General features: G+C 41.3%; 1 protein-coding gene across 2 annotated transcripts in view; it reads left to right on the top strand.

Moving 5' to 3' along the window:
- Nucleotides 1–14,367, top strand: part of Itpr (Inositol 1,4,5,-trisphosphate receptor) — a 174,015-nt gene that overhangs the window by 54,154 nt on the left and 105,494 nt on the right. For both annotated transcript variants that reach the window (XM_075696968.1, XM_075696969.1), the window contains exons 13-18: nt 648–803; nt 4,377–4,527; nt 5,147–5,267; nt 6,471–6,637; nt 7,579–7,693; nt 11,904–11,955. In XM_075696968.1, the coding sequence (XP_075553083.1) occupies nt 648–803; nt 4,377–4,527; nt 5,147–5,267; nt 6,471–6,637; nt 7,579–7,693; nt 11,904–11,955 (762 nt within the window). The remainder of the gene's footprint in view (nt 1–647; nt 804–4,376; nt 4,528–5,146; nt 5,268–6,470; nt 6,638–7,578; nt 7,694–11,903; nt 11,956–14,367) is intronic.

Genomic DNA, 14,367 nt, shown 5'->3' on the forward strand with positions numbered 1-14,367 from the left:
CTGCAGATGTGGGAAAATGAGAGTGGAGAGCAATGGTAAGACTTAATGTCACTCTTTTGTTTTGTTGATAAATTGAACATATTTATATAGAATCACCTTTGATGGATGGCGCGATTTTGTTTCTTTGGCTTGATGGCTTTCAAGAGGGGACACACAAAAATTAAACTTGCGGTGTGCGATTTAACAAATTGTAGCAGATCATTTGGGGTGGTGGTGGACTGACAAGCGGTGAAGCAGATGCAAACAAAAGTGCCATGCAAAACTTCAAAAATTAGAATTTCAGTTGCGGGGATTACATGCAGTACACGCACATTATGTAAAACAATGCTTTGACCACGTGTGTTTCATTGTCCCTGTGTATAGTGCTCTGCTCTTCTTTAGTGGAATACGAGCACACCCAAGCCTACACTATTTAACAAAATTACTCATGTCAATCCCATAATTCTGTTTGAATTTTTAAGAAATAGGCGGTATATTGTAACTGTGTTGCAGCAAGCTGATTGCTTTTTTGTCGGGTTTGTACGTCATTTCTCTTGTATTAAAATTCATTGACTAACTTATAAGATGGACAAAGCATAGTCTTCAACCCATTTTTTGATGCTTATCGATTCTAAAGCATGGCCTTCGGGTGCTATCAATGCTTGCAGGTGCATGGCAGATGAAAACCTGCCATATGAGTTGCGGGCAGCGTTTTGTCGACTCATGCTGCACATGCATGTGGATAGGGACCCTCAGGAGCTGATCACACCTGTCAAGTATGCACGCCTCTGGTCCGACATTCCTGAGCAGCTTTCCATTCAGGAGTGAGTAACCCTGTGCCAACCTTAATTTCCTCAATGCTTTCTCAATGCCTTCTTTGGTTGGCATATTTACTTTGGGCATATTTTCAAGCTGATAGCACTCAAAAATTTTTTTTGCTAACTTGTATGCTGCAGGTTGGTTTCTAAAACAATGAAACAGTAGAGGAGTAACTGCGGTATGTAATTAAGATATATGTATTTCTTTAACTATCTACTTCTAGCAATGCACACACAAGAGGCAAAATGTACATGCCCCTTGCCTTAATTGTTGTCCTTGTTGCTATTTTAAAATCAAGTATATTTATAGGCAAAGAGAATTGTCAGTCAGACAGCTTTGCAGTAGACCTGCTGACATGTACTCCATACATTTATTGGTTAGGTCTATTGGTTATAATGATATGAGGCATGTCGGGTGCCCAGGGTCAAGGGTAGGGTCCTACAACTGCAAGGCTTCAATTCATGAATAAAGCACAGATGGAGACTGGCAAATATACCCATAAATTCCTTGAGCAGAGCCCGTCGTCAGTGTGAAGACCACCCAAGTGACAGTCTGCATGAGGAAGTTCATTGCTGCTCCAGAACCTTAAGCAAAATTACATTTGAGCAAGTAGAAGTAGCCTTGGAAGGGAATGCCAGACCCTTAGGTGACACAGGACAGCTCACCCAGGAACAGGCTCTTGACAGCCGTCTTTCAAAACTGAAGACCGTGGTCCAAGGAGCTAGGCTTACAAGCTTGGACCCTGATAACCAAGGTCGTCTTCATGATCTGGCAGAGCAAACAGAACTGGAGCCAAGCAGACTGCTGGTTCAGCAAAGAAGTAACAAGAAGGTACCATGGCTACCTGATACCCTCTGACACCTGGCACTGGAGAAGGTACACTGCCACCTAACTGCAGGCCATGCCGGATTTTTCAAAACTACCAGACGTGTCTCAACATGGTTCGTCTGGCTGGACATTTGGGCTGACATATCAAAGTATGTGCAGTGCTGTGCTGTACACTACCACCTAACTGCAGGCCATGCCAGATTTTTCAAAACTACGAGACGTGCCTCAGCATTGTTCGTCTGGCTGGGCATTCAGGCTGACATATCAAAGTATGTGCAGTGCTGTGCTGACTGTCAGCGCACAAAAGCTAGAAGCCAGAAGCCTGAGGGCCTCATGAGCATTCAGTGGGCCACAGCTCCCATGGAAGAGCTTAGTGTCGATATCGGGCCCTTGCCATTTACACCTCGTGGCCACTAATACTTGCTGGTGGCTATCGAAAAATTCACTAAGTTTCCAGAGCTCTTCCCTCTGCAAGCGGCAACAAGTATGAAAATCTTAGATTGTACGGTTGCAGTTTTCTGTCACCGTGGCACACCTATGGCCATCACAAATGACAATGGGAAGCCTTTCGTGAGCACTTCATGGTGTAATCTCCTAAAACACTGGGGTATCAAAGACCGTCACACTGTGCCATATCGACCAGTGAGACAAATAGACGAGTTCCATAATGGCACCATTTAGCAGTGCCTACGAGCACGCTGCTCAAACCACAAGGACTGGGACCAGCACGTACCTGAGATCGCTCTTGCCATGCGTAATGCAGATAGTGTGGTCAGTGGATATACTCCAGCCTTCCTCTGTTACGGTCATGAGCATCACACCTCATGGAAACCCGCAAGTGACAAGATAAGAGCCTCTAGAAGCAGCACACTGTGCGTTTGCATCAGAACTCCAGCAGTACCTTGAAGCAGTACCTCAAGTTTGCTCAGAAACATCAAGCAGCTGCTTGGCAAGTGCAGAAGTCCAGTTACAACCGTCATCGGCAGCCAAGAGCCATTAGGGATGATGGCATCATGCTTTTGGATAGTCACGCCTTGAGTGATGCTATGAAGGTTCTCCCAGCCAAGTCGGCACCATGGTGACGTGGACCTTATCGCATGGTCAAGCGGTTAGGCGACATTGACTTTGTTTTGAGTGGCCCTACTATGGGACATTGTCGAACTATTGCCCTCGCAGACCAGTTGGTGCTTTACCATGGACCACAGCTTCTCTCTTCCCGTACTCCTTCACGTTTTGAGGGGGTAGAGACTTGAGGAGAGAGTGGTGGCAAAAGTGGACTGAGAGCTCCAAGTGAGGCGAGGCAAGGCGAAAGAGGAAGGACGGGTAGTGTGCAATGTGTGTTGCGAGTGACGTGCATGGATGGTAGGAAGAGGGAAAGGAAGATGCAAGTGGCATTAAGTGTGTGTGTTGTGGTGTGTGCGGATAGACAGAATGTAGACACCGTGGTCGAAAAGCCACTAAGTGCGACTCTTCCACCAATAAAGTGAATGTTTGCGACGAACATGTCTGCCTGTAGTTGTTCGTGACATATGCATACGTACACATAGGGCATGATGCCAACGCTGACACTGCAAGTGTGGCTGGAGTGTCTCTAAAATTGCTATCACAATAAAACAGTCCAGTTAAAAGCAGATTCTCAAGTTTGTATGGTTAGCTCTAAAGCTGAACACCTTGAGTCAAGTTCGCATTTGGAGTGTGGAGGTAAAACGAGCCCAAGAAAATTTGTTTCTTTCGAACCAAATTTGTTTCCACACCTTTATTGATTACTTCAAAATATTGCAAGCCAGAGCTATAGCTAAGTGGCAAACAGATAGAACAGAGAAGAATAACAAAAAGAGTAAAAGCAGTGTAGGTAATGCTGTTTAGAGAAGAGCACAACTAATAAGTTGAATCATTCATAAAGGCCAACAAGTACTTCTTTTAGCTAACTGTACTCTAGGTTTCCCGAACTTGTTTCACTTCCTAATTTAAAATAAGTTTTGTATTATTATTACTATTATGTGAAAAGCAGCAGCTGCCATCATTAGAGAGTGAACTAAACCTCTTTCCTTTATTTTCATTAAAGAAAGAGAGAGAATGTACAATAAAGACCACAAACACGGAAATAAGAAAAGTGATCAGCAATCGATAATAAATGCTTTGCAATAGCTCTTTGGCAAAATCAGGAGACATAAATAGCGCCTCTTGCTGCTAAAAAGCAATACAATCCAGTGAACACTGTTTTTTCAGGTATGGAGCTGTGTACTTTATTTAATTTTCTGCCTTCCCATTTCATACTGCTTCAGTAGAAAGACATTGCTAAGCGACTTTCATTGGGCAGGGTGACGTCAATGCTCACATCAGTCGAGACTGGTTGCAACATTGAAATTGCAGAAGAGCTTGGGCAGTGGCATGCAACATGCTTCCTGCTCTTTGGTTTGGTGTCAACAGCTGGCACTGAATTAACTCCTATTCTGAAGATTTTATGGATAAAGTGACATTTTACTAGGTGATCTCTAAAATAAAAATTTGGTTATTCTATGGAGAAAACCAAGCAATCTCTGATTACCTATTATACCTTAGTTGATAATGGTTTCGAAATTAGAGGTTCCAGCTCCCAGCATTGAGATGATGCTACCTGAAATCCAGACTTGTTTTTTTCTTGCACTTGAATGACTGTTAACAAAGATCACTAGTATTGGACACATTTGCAATGTTGTATCCAGTTAGCTCATACGTGTGTTATGTGACCTCTTATGACTTTGACGCAGCTATGATGCAAATCGTCATCCTGACTTAGGGAAGGAAGTGGTGCAACGCAAGTTCAAGCCCACCATCACCTTTGTAGAGGACTACCTTTGCAATGTGGTTGGACACGTGTGGTCTTTTGCAGATAGGGAGCAGAACAAGCTCACCTTTGAGGTTTGTTTTGTCTGTGTATTTAGTAATTTCAAAGGTGGTGTAGCAACATCTCTGTCCATGAGAAAATTTAGAAGGGAAATATGTTTCTTCATTCTATTGAACCCTAGGTCAAAACATTTATGTATTTTGAAAAGTGTGTAAAATTTCTTGCAATAATGTAATGTGTCAAGTCTTTTGCAATAATAAATGGCTCTACCTTCATCTGATGGGTTAGATCACATATTGCAATTCTAGGAGAAGGAATGCAGTGAAAAAAGTGTTTTCACTTATCACTCGCCTTTTAATTCATCTTGTCATTTTCATCATATGGCAGCTACACTTGTGCTATAGAGGTAATGGATGGTGGTGCATTCTTATATGACCCCTTATAGTGGTGCAGCTTGTGAAATTTTGACATTATACATATATGACCAGTACATAGTGGTATATTTAATGTATCTATAATGTAAGATAAGCCAGCCCAAGGTAATGCTCTCTAAGTGCATTTTTTAAAGCACAACATAAAGCATTGTATGACAATTTGGAAATAATAGTGTTGAATAATTTAATCTGCAAGATAAATTAAGGCATGTGCAATTCATTGCAAAAATTCATTCTAGTGGTCACTCCTTTTTTTCAGGTTGTTAAACTTGCTCGAGAGCTCATCTACTTTGGTTTCTACAGCTTCAGTGACCTACTCCGTCTCACTAAAACGCTCCTCAACATACTTGACTGCGTACCTGAAGCTGCCATTGCCAATGGTGAGTGCTCACTTAGAATCCTTAAGCTGACTTTGCTGATGTCTGATCTACTTTCTTGATAAACAAGCCCCTGAAAAGGAGTTGCAAAGTGAGTAGGATGGATATCCTGTCCATATTTGCCTTTTTCATTGCATGTGTTTGGTCTTCACTAATGTGTCATTGCTCTTGTTTGTGATCCTGAGAACCTAATTGGTAAATGTGAAGAAATTCACAGGCAGTTTTTTTTCACAACCAAGCAATGCTGTATCTGATAGCATGCTTGTCGTGTCCTGACTGGGAGTGCTTTGCTCTATGGCATTTTTGTCTTTGTCTTTTAAGTATAATTTATTCCTTATGATGTTGAAATGCCCATCTTTATTGTGTCTGATGCTGTATCATAGTTTCACTGCAGCTGCAATAATTTGCATATGATTGAATGAATTGTCTAAATTGCCTCTTGATTTCCCTGTCCACCTCAACCATGCAACTGTAATTGCCATTTGATTGTGCTCTTCCTGCATGCTGTTAAAGGCAGCCAGTTGAACAGGCAGCATGAATTTGGTTGTTATTGCCCTTTCTTGAATTTTACAGCTCCGTTTGACTGCATGTAAAGATATGCATTTTACTTGCAACATCTCGCTTGAAAAACATCCTTCTTGTGTACCTAGTTGCTGATATGTGCTTATTTGCCTGTGGTATGCAAAATTGAGGATGTGTTAAATCCAAACAGTTCTATGGAGACCTGTAAGGTGTAGGGAGTTTCATGAAAGAAACATTTGCTTCAATGCATTGAGCTTCCAGTGGCCTGATTTTTCATTTCATTCAGCTGTGCACTACTATCTGCTTGCATGATGTGACTAGCAAGTAGCCTGCCGGCAACCAGTAAAGCAGTTTTACAAGCTTTGATCCCTACCTAAACCAGGATGAATTTGTCCTCAGCTGCGATGTTTACTTTTTGACGAACCACGTGGCTGCTGTTGCACCATTCTGCAACCACTCAGGCAAATGTAAATATTCCACTTTTGAATTTTGTATGTTTGCTGAATTCTGCAGAAGTTTATAAACCTTTAAACATTGTTAGCTTGTGTACCAAATGAATGCTGTTGTCATTTCTACGTTGACTGCACTGACTACTTCAATATGTGTCGATTGTCGTTCTGCGGTATGTTTTAGCATGTGTCTCATCTTATCAGTGACTCTGAAGCATTTTGGGTACCTGTGCAGCCCAGGGCAGTGTATTGAAGTCTCTGGGAGATGTTGGCACAGTTGTCACAAACATGGTGCTTGGATCTAACACCTTGGCCAAGGCGCCTACGCCGGCACCACGAAAAAGTGCTGCGGAGGACACCCTTGTTATGGACACGAAGCTCAAGATCATTGAGATCTTGCAGGCAAGCATACATTATTTTTAGTCTTGTAATCGTACTCGAAGTTTTAGCATGTGGCTTTTACCTAATATTTTATTCCTGCCCATGTGCCAAAAATGTAGTTTGCGAGAGGAAATAGCAGTTTTTTTTTTCCTTTAATTGCTAAATACAATATGTGGTGTTGTTCTGCTCAACACTTGTTTGGTAGAAGGGCAGTGCAGCTCTTATTCTTATTGCATTTCTTTTAAGTATTTAATCTCATTTGTTTCCATCACCATAGCTTATGTATTATGTTTTCTTTTAATATACATTAACATATTTTTTTCAGTCCATCACACAATAATGAACATTAATAGCTTGTACCTTCTACAGGATCACACCACCTATTTTTGGATTGTCCTAAATGGAAAATGAAGGAAATTGTTATACCAAGCTGGATCAATACATGTTGCACTTCTAAAATAGAAAATAACATACTGAATCTGCTATGTGTGCAAAAAAATTATGCAGAAATGAAAGGCAGGAGTCAATACCACCATTGAATTCCTGCAGCAGCTTGGTGTGATTTCACTGACAGTGCCAACAACAGCCCTATGCTAATGAACTCTTTTTAGAAATGAAAGCAATGTTGCGTTCAGAGAACAAATAAAAAAATTGGTCTTGGATTCATGTTTCAAGCCAAAGATAAACCCAAATTTACGAAGGCACCAAAAAGGCTACGACATTTTGCAGTGATGCTTCCATTATAGCATTGCTCATGAAAAGAATTGTGAGGGCCAAATTCTATGTTCAGTCGAAAAGATGTCTTTTAATCAGCTGTATTTTTTTTCCACCAAATAAATGCTGAGAGAGTTTCAAAAGTGCATTTTACCAGCCTGGTCGGATTTAGTGTTTCACTTTAGTACCTTATAAATAGATGAGGAAAGGTTCTGTGCTTATTTTTGTGGCCACTGTTTTGCACTCAGTTCATCTTGAATGTGAGGCTTGACTACCGCATCACGGGGCTGCTGACTATCTTCAAACGGGAATTCCAGCAGAGCCATGAGAAAGCTGATGAGACCATTGTTGTTGGTGACAAAGGTGTGTATGCATAGCTTGAAATTCTTGCCTAGCTTTTTGCTGCCATTACAAGAACAACACAAAATGGATAGATCATTTTTGTGAAGAACACTCCAGACAAAATACAACTCCATATATTGGCACATGACTAAGGTCATATCTGATAAAGCTCAACAGCCAACTTATTTTACTTATTTTCTCTTGATACAGTGAAAATGTTGCTGGTTTCTTTTTTATACACATGATGTTGCTTTTATAAAGAGCTCAAAAATAAGAAGTTATTGCCTGTAATGCATAATTGTGCAGTCAAACCGTATTTTACAAAGCTTGGTTTAGTGGAATTTTTGGAGTAATGAACTTTGTGAATTCACCATGAGTGCTTCCATATGAGACCATATATGACCTCCTCTGATTCAGCAATGTATTTCTGGAGTCAATGAAGCCTTCAAGCATTGTACACATGCATTGTTCAGCTCTGTAAGGATTCGCATGGACATGCAATGCAAATTGCATTGCTCTGATATTTTCCAGCCAGGCATCTTCTTTGCACCCACACTGGGCATGTCCAATTTATGCAGATGAGGACACTCGGGTACAATAAAATGGGAAAAGGAGTAAGCCTTGGTGAGCTTATGGTGACAGCTGAACCTAGCTGTGTCTGTTTGATTTTTGATAGGCTTTTATGGCCAACTGATGGTGTCTGGGTCATAATAATGGATCAGTAAGTGGGATGTGGCATATGTCTTCTCACATTGTTTGTGCTGGCATATGCAGCTTAGCTAAGCTTTCATGCAGACTGACGCCTAGCTTGCCTCAATATAAAGCTAGAAAAGTGTCAGCTAAATATCGACGTTAAAGAAGACAAGGTTGATGTACGTGGTTGTTCAAATAATCCGATGATTAAATGTTGAGCATATGTCTCTGTTCTGTCTCTTTTTGATGTTTATTATTCACCTAATTCGTATCCTAATCGTATCGTACCTCACGCGTAGTTACCGTGATGACCATCAGGTCTCCTTGTCTGTCCTGCAATGTAGGAGGCGCTCGTATTCTTCAGAAGTTTCTGTCGCCACGAATCTGTTTTGCGTGACTCTCTTCTGTTAGGGTCCCCCCATGCTGCTTGACGTCCTGTGGCTCCTGGGGATGCATATGCAACAACAGCCCTATGCTAATGAACTCTTTTTAGAAATGAAAGCAATGTTGCGTTCAGAGAACAAATAAAAAAATTGGTCTTGGATTCATGTTTCAAGCCAAAGATAAACCCAAATTTACGAAGGCACCAAAAAGGCTACGACATTTTGCAGTGATGCTTCCATTATAGCATTGCTCATGAAAAGAATTGTGAGGGCCAAATTCTATGTTCAGTCGAAAAGATGTCTTTTAATCAGCTGTATTTTTTTTCCACCAAATGAAACATGAATCTTAACGATCCTTGGCTGTCTTCTTGCTGTGGCTGGCACGTGCATCGACACTCTCATTGGCCCGTCGAACATGCACAGCCTTGGTGCGATTGTGTTTCCTCTCTTCAGCATTGACAGCTGTGTTATAATGTGATGGCATATTGCGGTTACGAATCCCTCGGGGGCAATTTATATAGCCTGGCATTTTCAGCATCAGCAGTTGGTGAAGTCGAATATGTCACGCCGGTGATGTCAGAATTACCAAAGATTTGCCTCCTATGTAGTTTGTTACGTTGAACGTGGCCCACAGCAGAGCGGTGATCAGTTGTTGCCGCAGCGCATGCACACAAGTTCGTGGCGAGCGAGCCCTTTTTTATATTTGGTGAAACCACAAACTCAGCATGCTCTCTTCAATGCACCCAATGTTTAGGCCTGCATGCTGCAGACCAGCCAAGCTAGAGCATGAGGGACAGCACCCACAGAAGCAGTTCTGTATTGTTTTTTAAATTCTTATTTTCTTCTTTTTCTCTCATCTTTTGCATCCCTTTCCTCTTTCCCCTGTACAGGGTAGCCAACTGGAGATATCCTCTGGTTAACCTCCTTGTATTTCCTTTGCCTTTATATCTCTCTCTCCCTCACTCTGGTCTAGTGGATTTGGCTTGAGATAGGACATCTTCTATTTCTGTGCCAGAGCCCACCGAATGCTGCTAGTCGCGCTGACTGTGTCAAACTCTAGACTGTATGAGCGGCCATTCTTCACCAATGTAGCAGAACTGCTCCGCCCAAGGCGTGTGCCCGTGCTATGCTGTAGTATAACTTGCCCTTCACAGAGTCTGAGATACTGTGCAGCGCTAGGGCTTCAATAAGGCCAGTGAATGAAAACAGATTAGTAAGGCCGGCGCACTGCTTTTGCCTCCCCACGCATTCAAGGATGACAGGGTGCATACACACTCAGATGCACTTCTCCAACTCAGCTCTTATCCCTCCCAAATTCTAGGGTGCCTCCAGTGTGCGCACCCTTCCTCCCCGATAGGGTGCGAGGCACCCTATCGAACTCTAAAGTCAGTTGAACTTTTTCAAACTTGAGCACTCCATGCCATCTGCCAGAGAGTGCGACAGTTAAGTTAGGTGGCACTTGGTGGTGGCGCGGCAGAGAGCAACAGTGACACAGAGGCTCACATCCCATCCTCTTTATGGCTACTTACACTCGTTTTTTTATTATATCCTTAGTTGCTGACGATTGCTGCATATTCTCGGTATGATGAGGTACAATTTAATGGCATTGTAACATTTATTTATAGATACCTTACAGCAGTTTGTCGGAACGAAACGAAAACGAAATGAAAAACTAAAGAAAAGTTATTTTTGATTGGAACAAAATCTACCAAACGTTATTTATGGTTTTGTTTCGGAGTGAAACTGAAATATTTTTGATTGGTTTTCGGTTCAAGGCGAAAGTTGGCAATCCGAAACAACCGACGTAAGGCAACGTTGGAATAAGTGCGCATCTCAGCGGTTCGCATAAGCACTTGTCTCAGGCAGGGATAGCGCGAGCGATAGCCGCGGTCAAGCACTCCACTAATCTAACACTACTGCTCGGTGCATTTGCAGATTGGTAGCGCAGAGCAACCCAGGGCTTGCGTGCTGGAGAGCTTATCGTTTCATTTTCTGTGTGTACAATGCTCTGTTAGGAAAGTTTTATCATGAGTTCATGTTCGTTTAAGTTGATTTTATCGTAACAGCGGCCTTGCATTTCAGCGAGTACACTCGATGATGTGCTGCTTCTGAGATCAAGATCTCAGAAATCATAATTCACTCATTGAGAAAAATAAATACTATGTGCTTATCGTTGCTTTGCTTAGAAAATTTTAGCATGTGAACCGAAGCCGTTCTGAACTGTTACAGAACAGTTTCTTTTTTTCATTCCAGAGCAGAACTGAAACGTAACTTTTTTAAGTCGAATGCAACTAAAACCATAACGAAAAACATTTTGTTCCAACACCCTGCCTTTGGAGAGCCCTAGCTCGTGGGGCATTATATTAAAAAGGCAGTACAATAAACACATGCGTAATGATCAAAATACATTAACACTTTAACAAAGTAAAACATTGATTAGTGCAATAGGATGCAGATGAACCCAATAATTAAATAGGTACACTGTAAAAGCAAGAGAATAACAGTAGCATTCAAAATTGAAAAAACAAAAATGAAAATGCTATGACGAACAAAAAAAGCAACTTTAACTTAACAGCAGCAATGATATAAGCAAAGGCAGTGGTGAAATTGGCCACTGTAAAACGTCAGACTTTGGAGCATATATATATTTTTTTAGATTATCGTAAAACTTTTGGTGATTTTGCTCTTATACAAGGTTATCTAGAAAGTCATTCCAGAAATGGATAGCTTGTGGAAGAGCTGATAGGTTAAGTGTGTCAGTATCACCGTAGACGCACACTAATTTAAGGTAGTTATGCAGTCTGCGTGAGTTTCCATGAGTGAGATCATACTGCACAAACATAAAAGCTTCAGTTGAAGGAATTTTTCAACTTCAAAATGTTTAGATGGAAGTATGAGCATATCAAGGTGACGTTTGACTGTGCCTTGATTTTGCCACTTGCAGATTTTACTTTTATAATTCTATTTTTCGTTTGATCAAGTTACCTTATAGTCACATAATTTTTTGCATTGTTTATTACTTTCCTATAAGCATGCCAGTGCCTTCACAGCATATGCTACTCGGAAATAAAGACTCTGTCAGTGCTAGCTTTACATGGGAATGAAGACAACAATGCCCTTGATGGTGGTAACTGATCTATTGTTTATCACTACAGGTGTGGATATGGAGCGCATTGGCAGGGAAGCTGAGGCCATCTTCGGAGGCACGTGAGTAGCAGCTGACTGCATTGTCATTGTCTTCTACTGTGAGAAACGATGGCAAATGAACTGTCAGGGATTGTTTGTTTATTTTTGTTTCATTCAGCATCCTGCAACCCTGAAAGGCTATCGCTGGAGTGGGGAGTAGAAAATACAGAGATGGACAAAGAAGGAAAAAAAGCAGGAAACAAAACAGCATGCTATAAAAATCTGGTTAACAATATAAAAGAGGAATTAGCAGACAATGAAGATCTAACATGACCGGGTAAAGCATTTAACAGTTGTATAGTGTGGTAAAAGAAACTGTATTTAAACACATCAGTGTGGTGATGAAAAGGAGACACATTCAACTCATGGTGGTGTTTGGTGAATAGGTCTAGCAGGTGTGATGTAGCTGCTAAGTACAGGAAATTGTCGAGAGTTAGTCAAAGTGTGGAAAAACTTAGACAATTTGACGTGACAATGGGAAGAGAGAGTGGCAAGCCAAAGATTTTGAATATTGGAACTAAGTGAAAAATACCTGTCGTAGCAATGATAAGTGAAGCTTACAGCTTTCTTGTGGACATGCTCAATTTTATTGATATCAGATATTTTGTCTGGGTTCCATACGACCAAGCCATGCTTGAGTACTGGATGAAGTAGTGCTATATAAGTGAGGAGCCTTGTGTTGATAGGGGCCAAACGTAGGGTACGTTGCAGGTATCCTAGCTTTCACACGCACTTGCACATCTGTTCAGTGTGATGTGACCAAAACAGATCCTTCGAGAATATAAGACCAAGGTACTTATACTGTGACACATTTTCTATTGGAGAACCATTAGTCTGCCTTCAATACACTGTCATTGTGCTGACAGTGACAGTGTATTGAAGGCAGTTGTCATTGCAATGCCGTTAACTATGTAGGTCAGCGGCTGTGTTACTCAATAAAAGGTTGTACTGTTTACACTGTGAAAAGTCCTTGAAGGCTGTATACTCCTCGATTTTCCATATTTGATAATCTTCAAGTACGCAAGGACAACTTGCCTGAATTTTCATTTCAGGCTTGTTTACACCCTTGTCTTGCATCATATTGCCTATTTTTTATTTCACTTCATCACAATTGATGTCTGTTAAGGACACTCAGTAGATTACATCAAGAAATGCTATTGTTTCTAATTTGTTATCTGTTAAACTTAACAAATAACAGCCTGCAAATAATTCAACTTGCAGACAGTTGCTTGTTTTTTGTTATGCATCATTATTTGTTTACTGTCATGGCAGTGAAGTATCATAGTCAGGAAGTACATAGTTGCAGCTTAAATCTCTTAGAATGCATGTTGATAAGTCATGCAGTCTGTCGCATCATGCAATGAAGTAGCACAAGGCAATGGTACATATCCAGTGCAGCTCAAATTTTCCATTATCTTTTGGCGGAACTTGTCTCAGGCTTTCTCAAGATCCTGGCTGTTTCTGATGATATGCTGGGACATTCATATGACATTCTTTCTTCATACTTCCTTGTTTGTTGCATAAGGGATGCTCACTTCTGACATCTTTCTCTTCTCTTGACTCTGACTTCTCTTGACTCAACCACCTTCAATATGGCGCTTGCAATTTAAACAGGATATTTTCCATCTGGTTAGAAGTGGAATCTGCTAAAATACTGGATGCAGTAAATTTCTGTTAATTCAACTGGGGTTAATTCTATTTTTTGGTTGATTCGATCCTGACCTAAGTTACTTGCCGGCATCCACGCATTTCTGTGAGCCCAAACTTTTGTTATTTCGGTCCTAAAATTGGCCTTCGCCATATAATTCGAACTTGACCAGTCAGCATGCATGTGCCCGACCTCTATGGTGACCCCAATAGCGACCATTTTACTTGCAGCATCTGTCTCGGCAGAGCTTACGGGACAGTGAATGCAGTGAACATACGTCACCTCCCATAGAAAACGCCTATTTTGAGTCTGCCCTGGGAAGACATTCAAGGAATACCGGACGCTCATAATGTCTGATTACGGTATTTACCTGTTTCTAACGTGTGCCTCTTGTTTCTTATTTTATTTTTTAAGAAAATTGGGTCGGAAGCCGCGTTCGCGGCGTTCGTATGCTTTGCCGCATAATTGGCAGCACTGCGGCGAAGCTGACTTTAAGAAGCCGGCTGCCACTGTGCGACACATATTAAACCTTTGGCAATTTTTCTTGCTAAAGAACTGGGCGTGCGTTTGATTTCTGCTTTGATTAGGAGCTTTAATGTTATCACTACGTTTCCTTTTTTGGACACATAGAAAGAGGGCGCGCATTAGATTTAGGGGTGTGTTAGAATTGGGCAAATACTGTCAAATTAATCAGTGGTGTGTTTTGACATTTTTTGACATTTAATTCGACCCGCCGGATAATTTGATCGATTTTTTTGGTCCCGTCAGCGTAAAACTAACAAGTC

This window comes from Dermacentor variabilis, chromosome 6 (genome assembly GCF_050947875.1).
Source record: "Dermacentor variabilis isolate Ectoservices chromosome 6, ASM5094787v1, whole genome shotgun sequence".
Classification (NCBI taxonomy): domain Eukaryota; kingdom Metazoa; phylum Arthropoda; class Arachnida; order Ixodida; family Ixodidae; genus Dermacentor; species Dermacentor variabilis.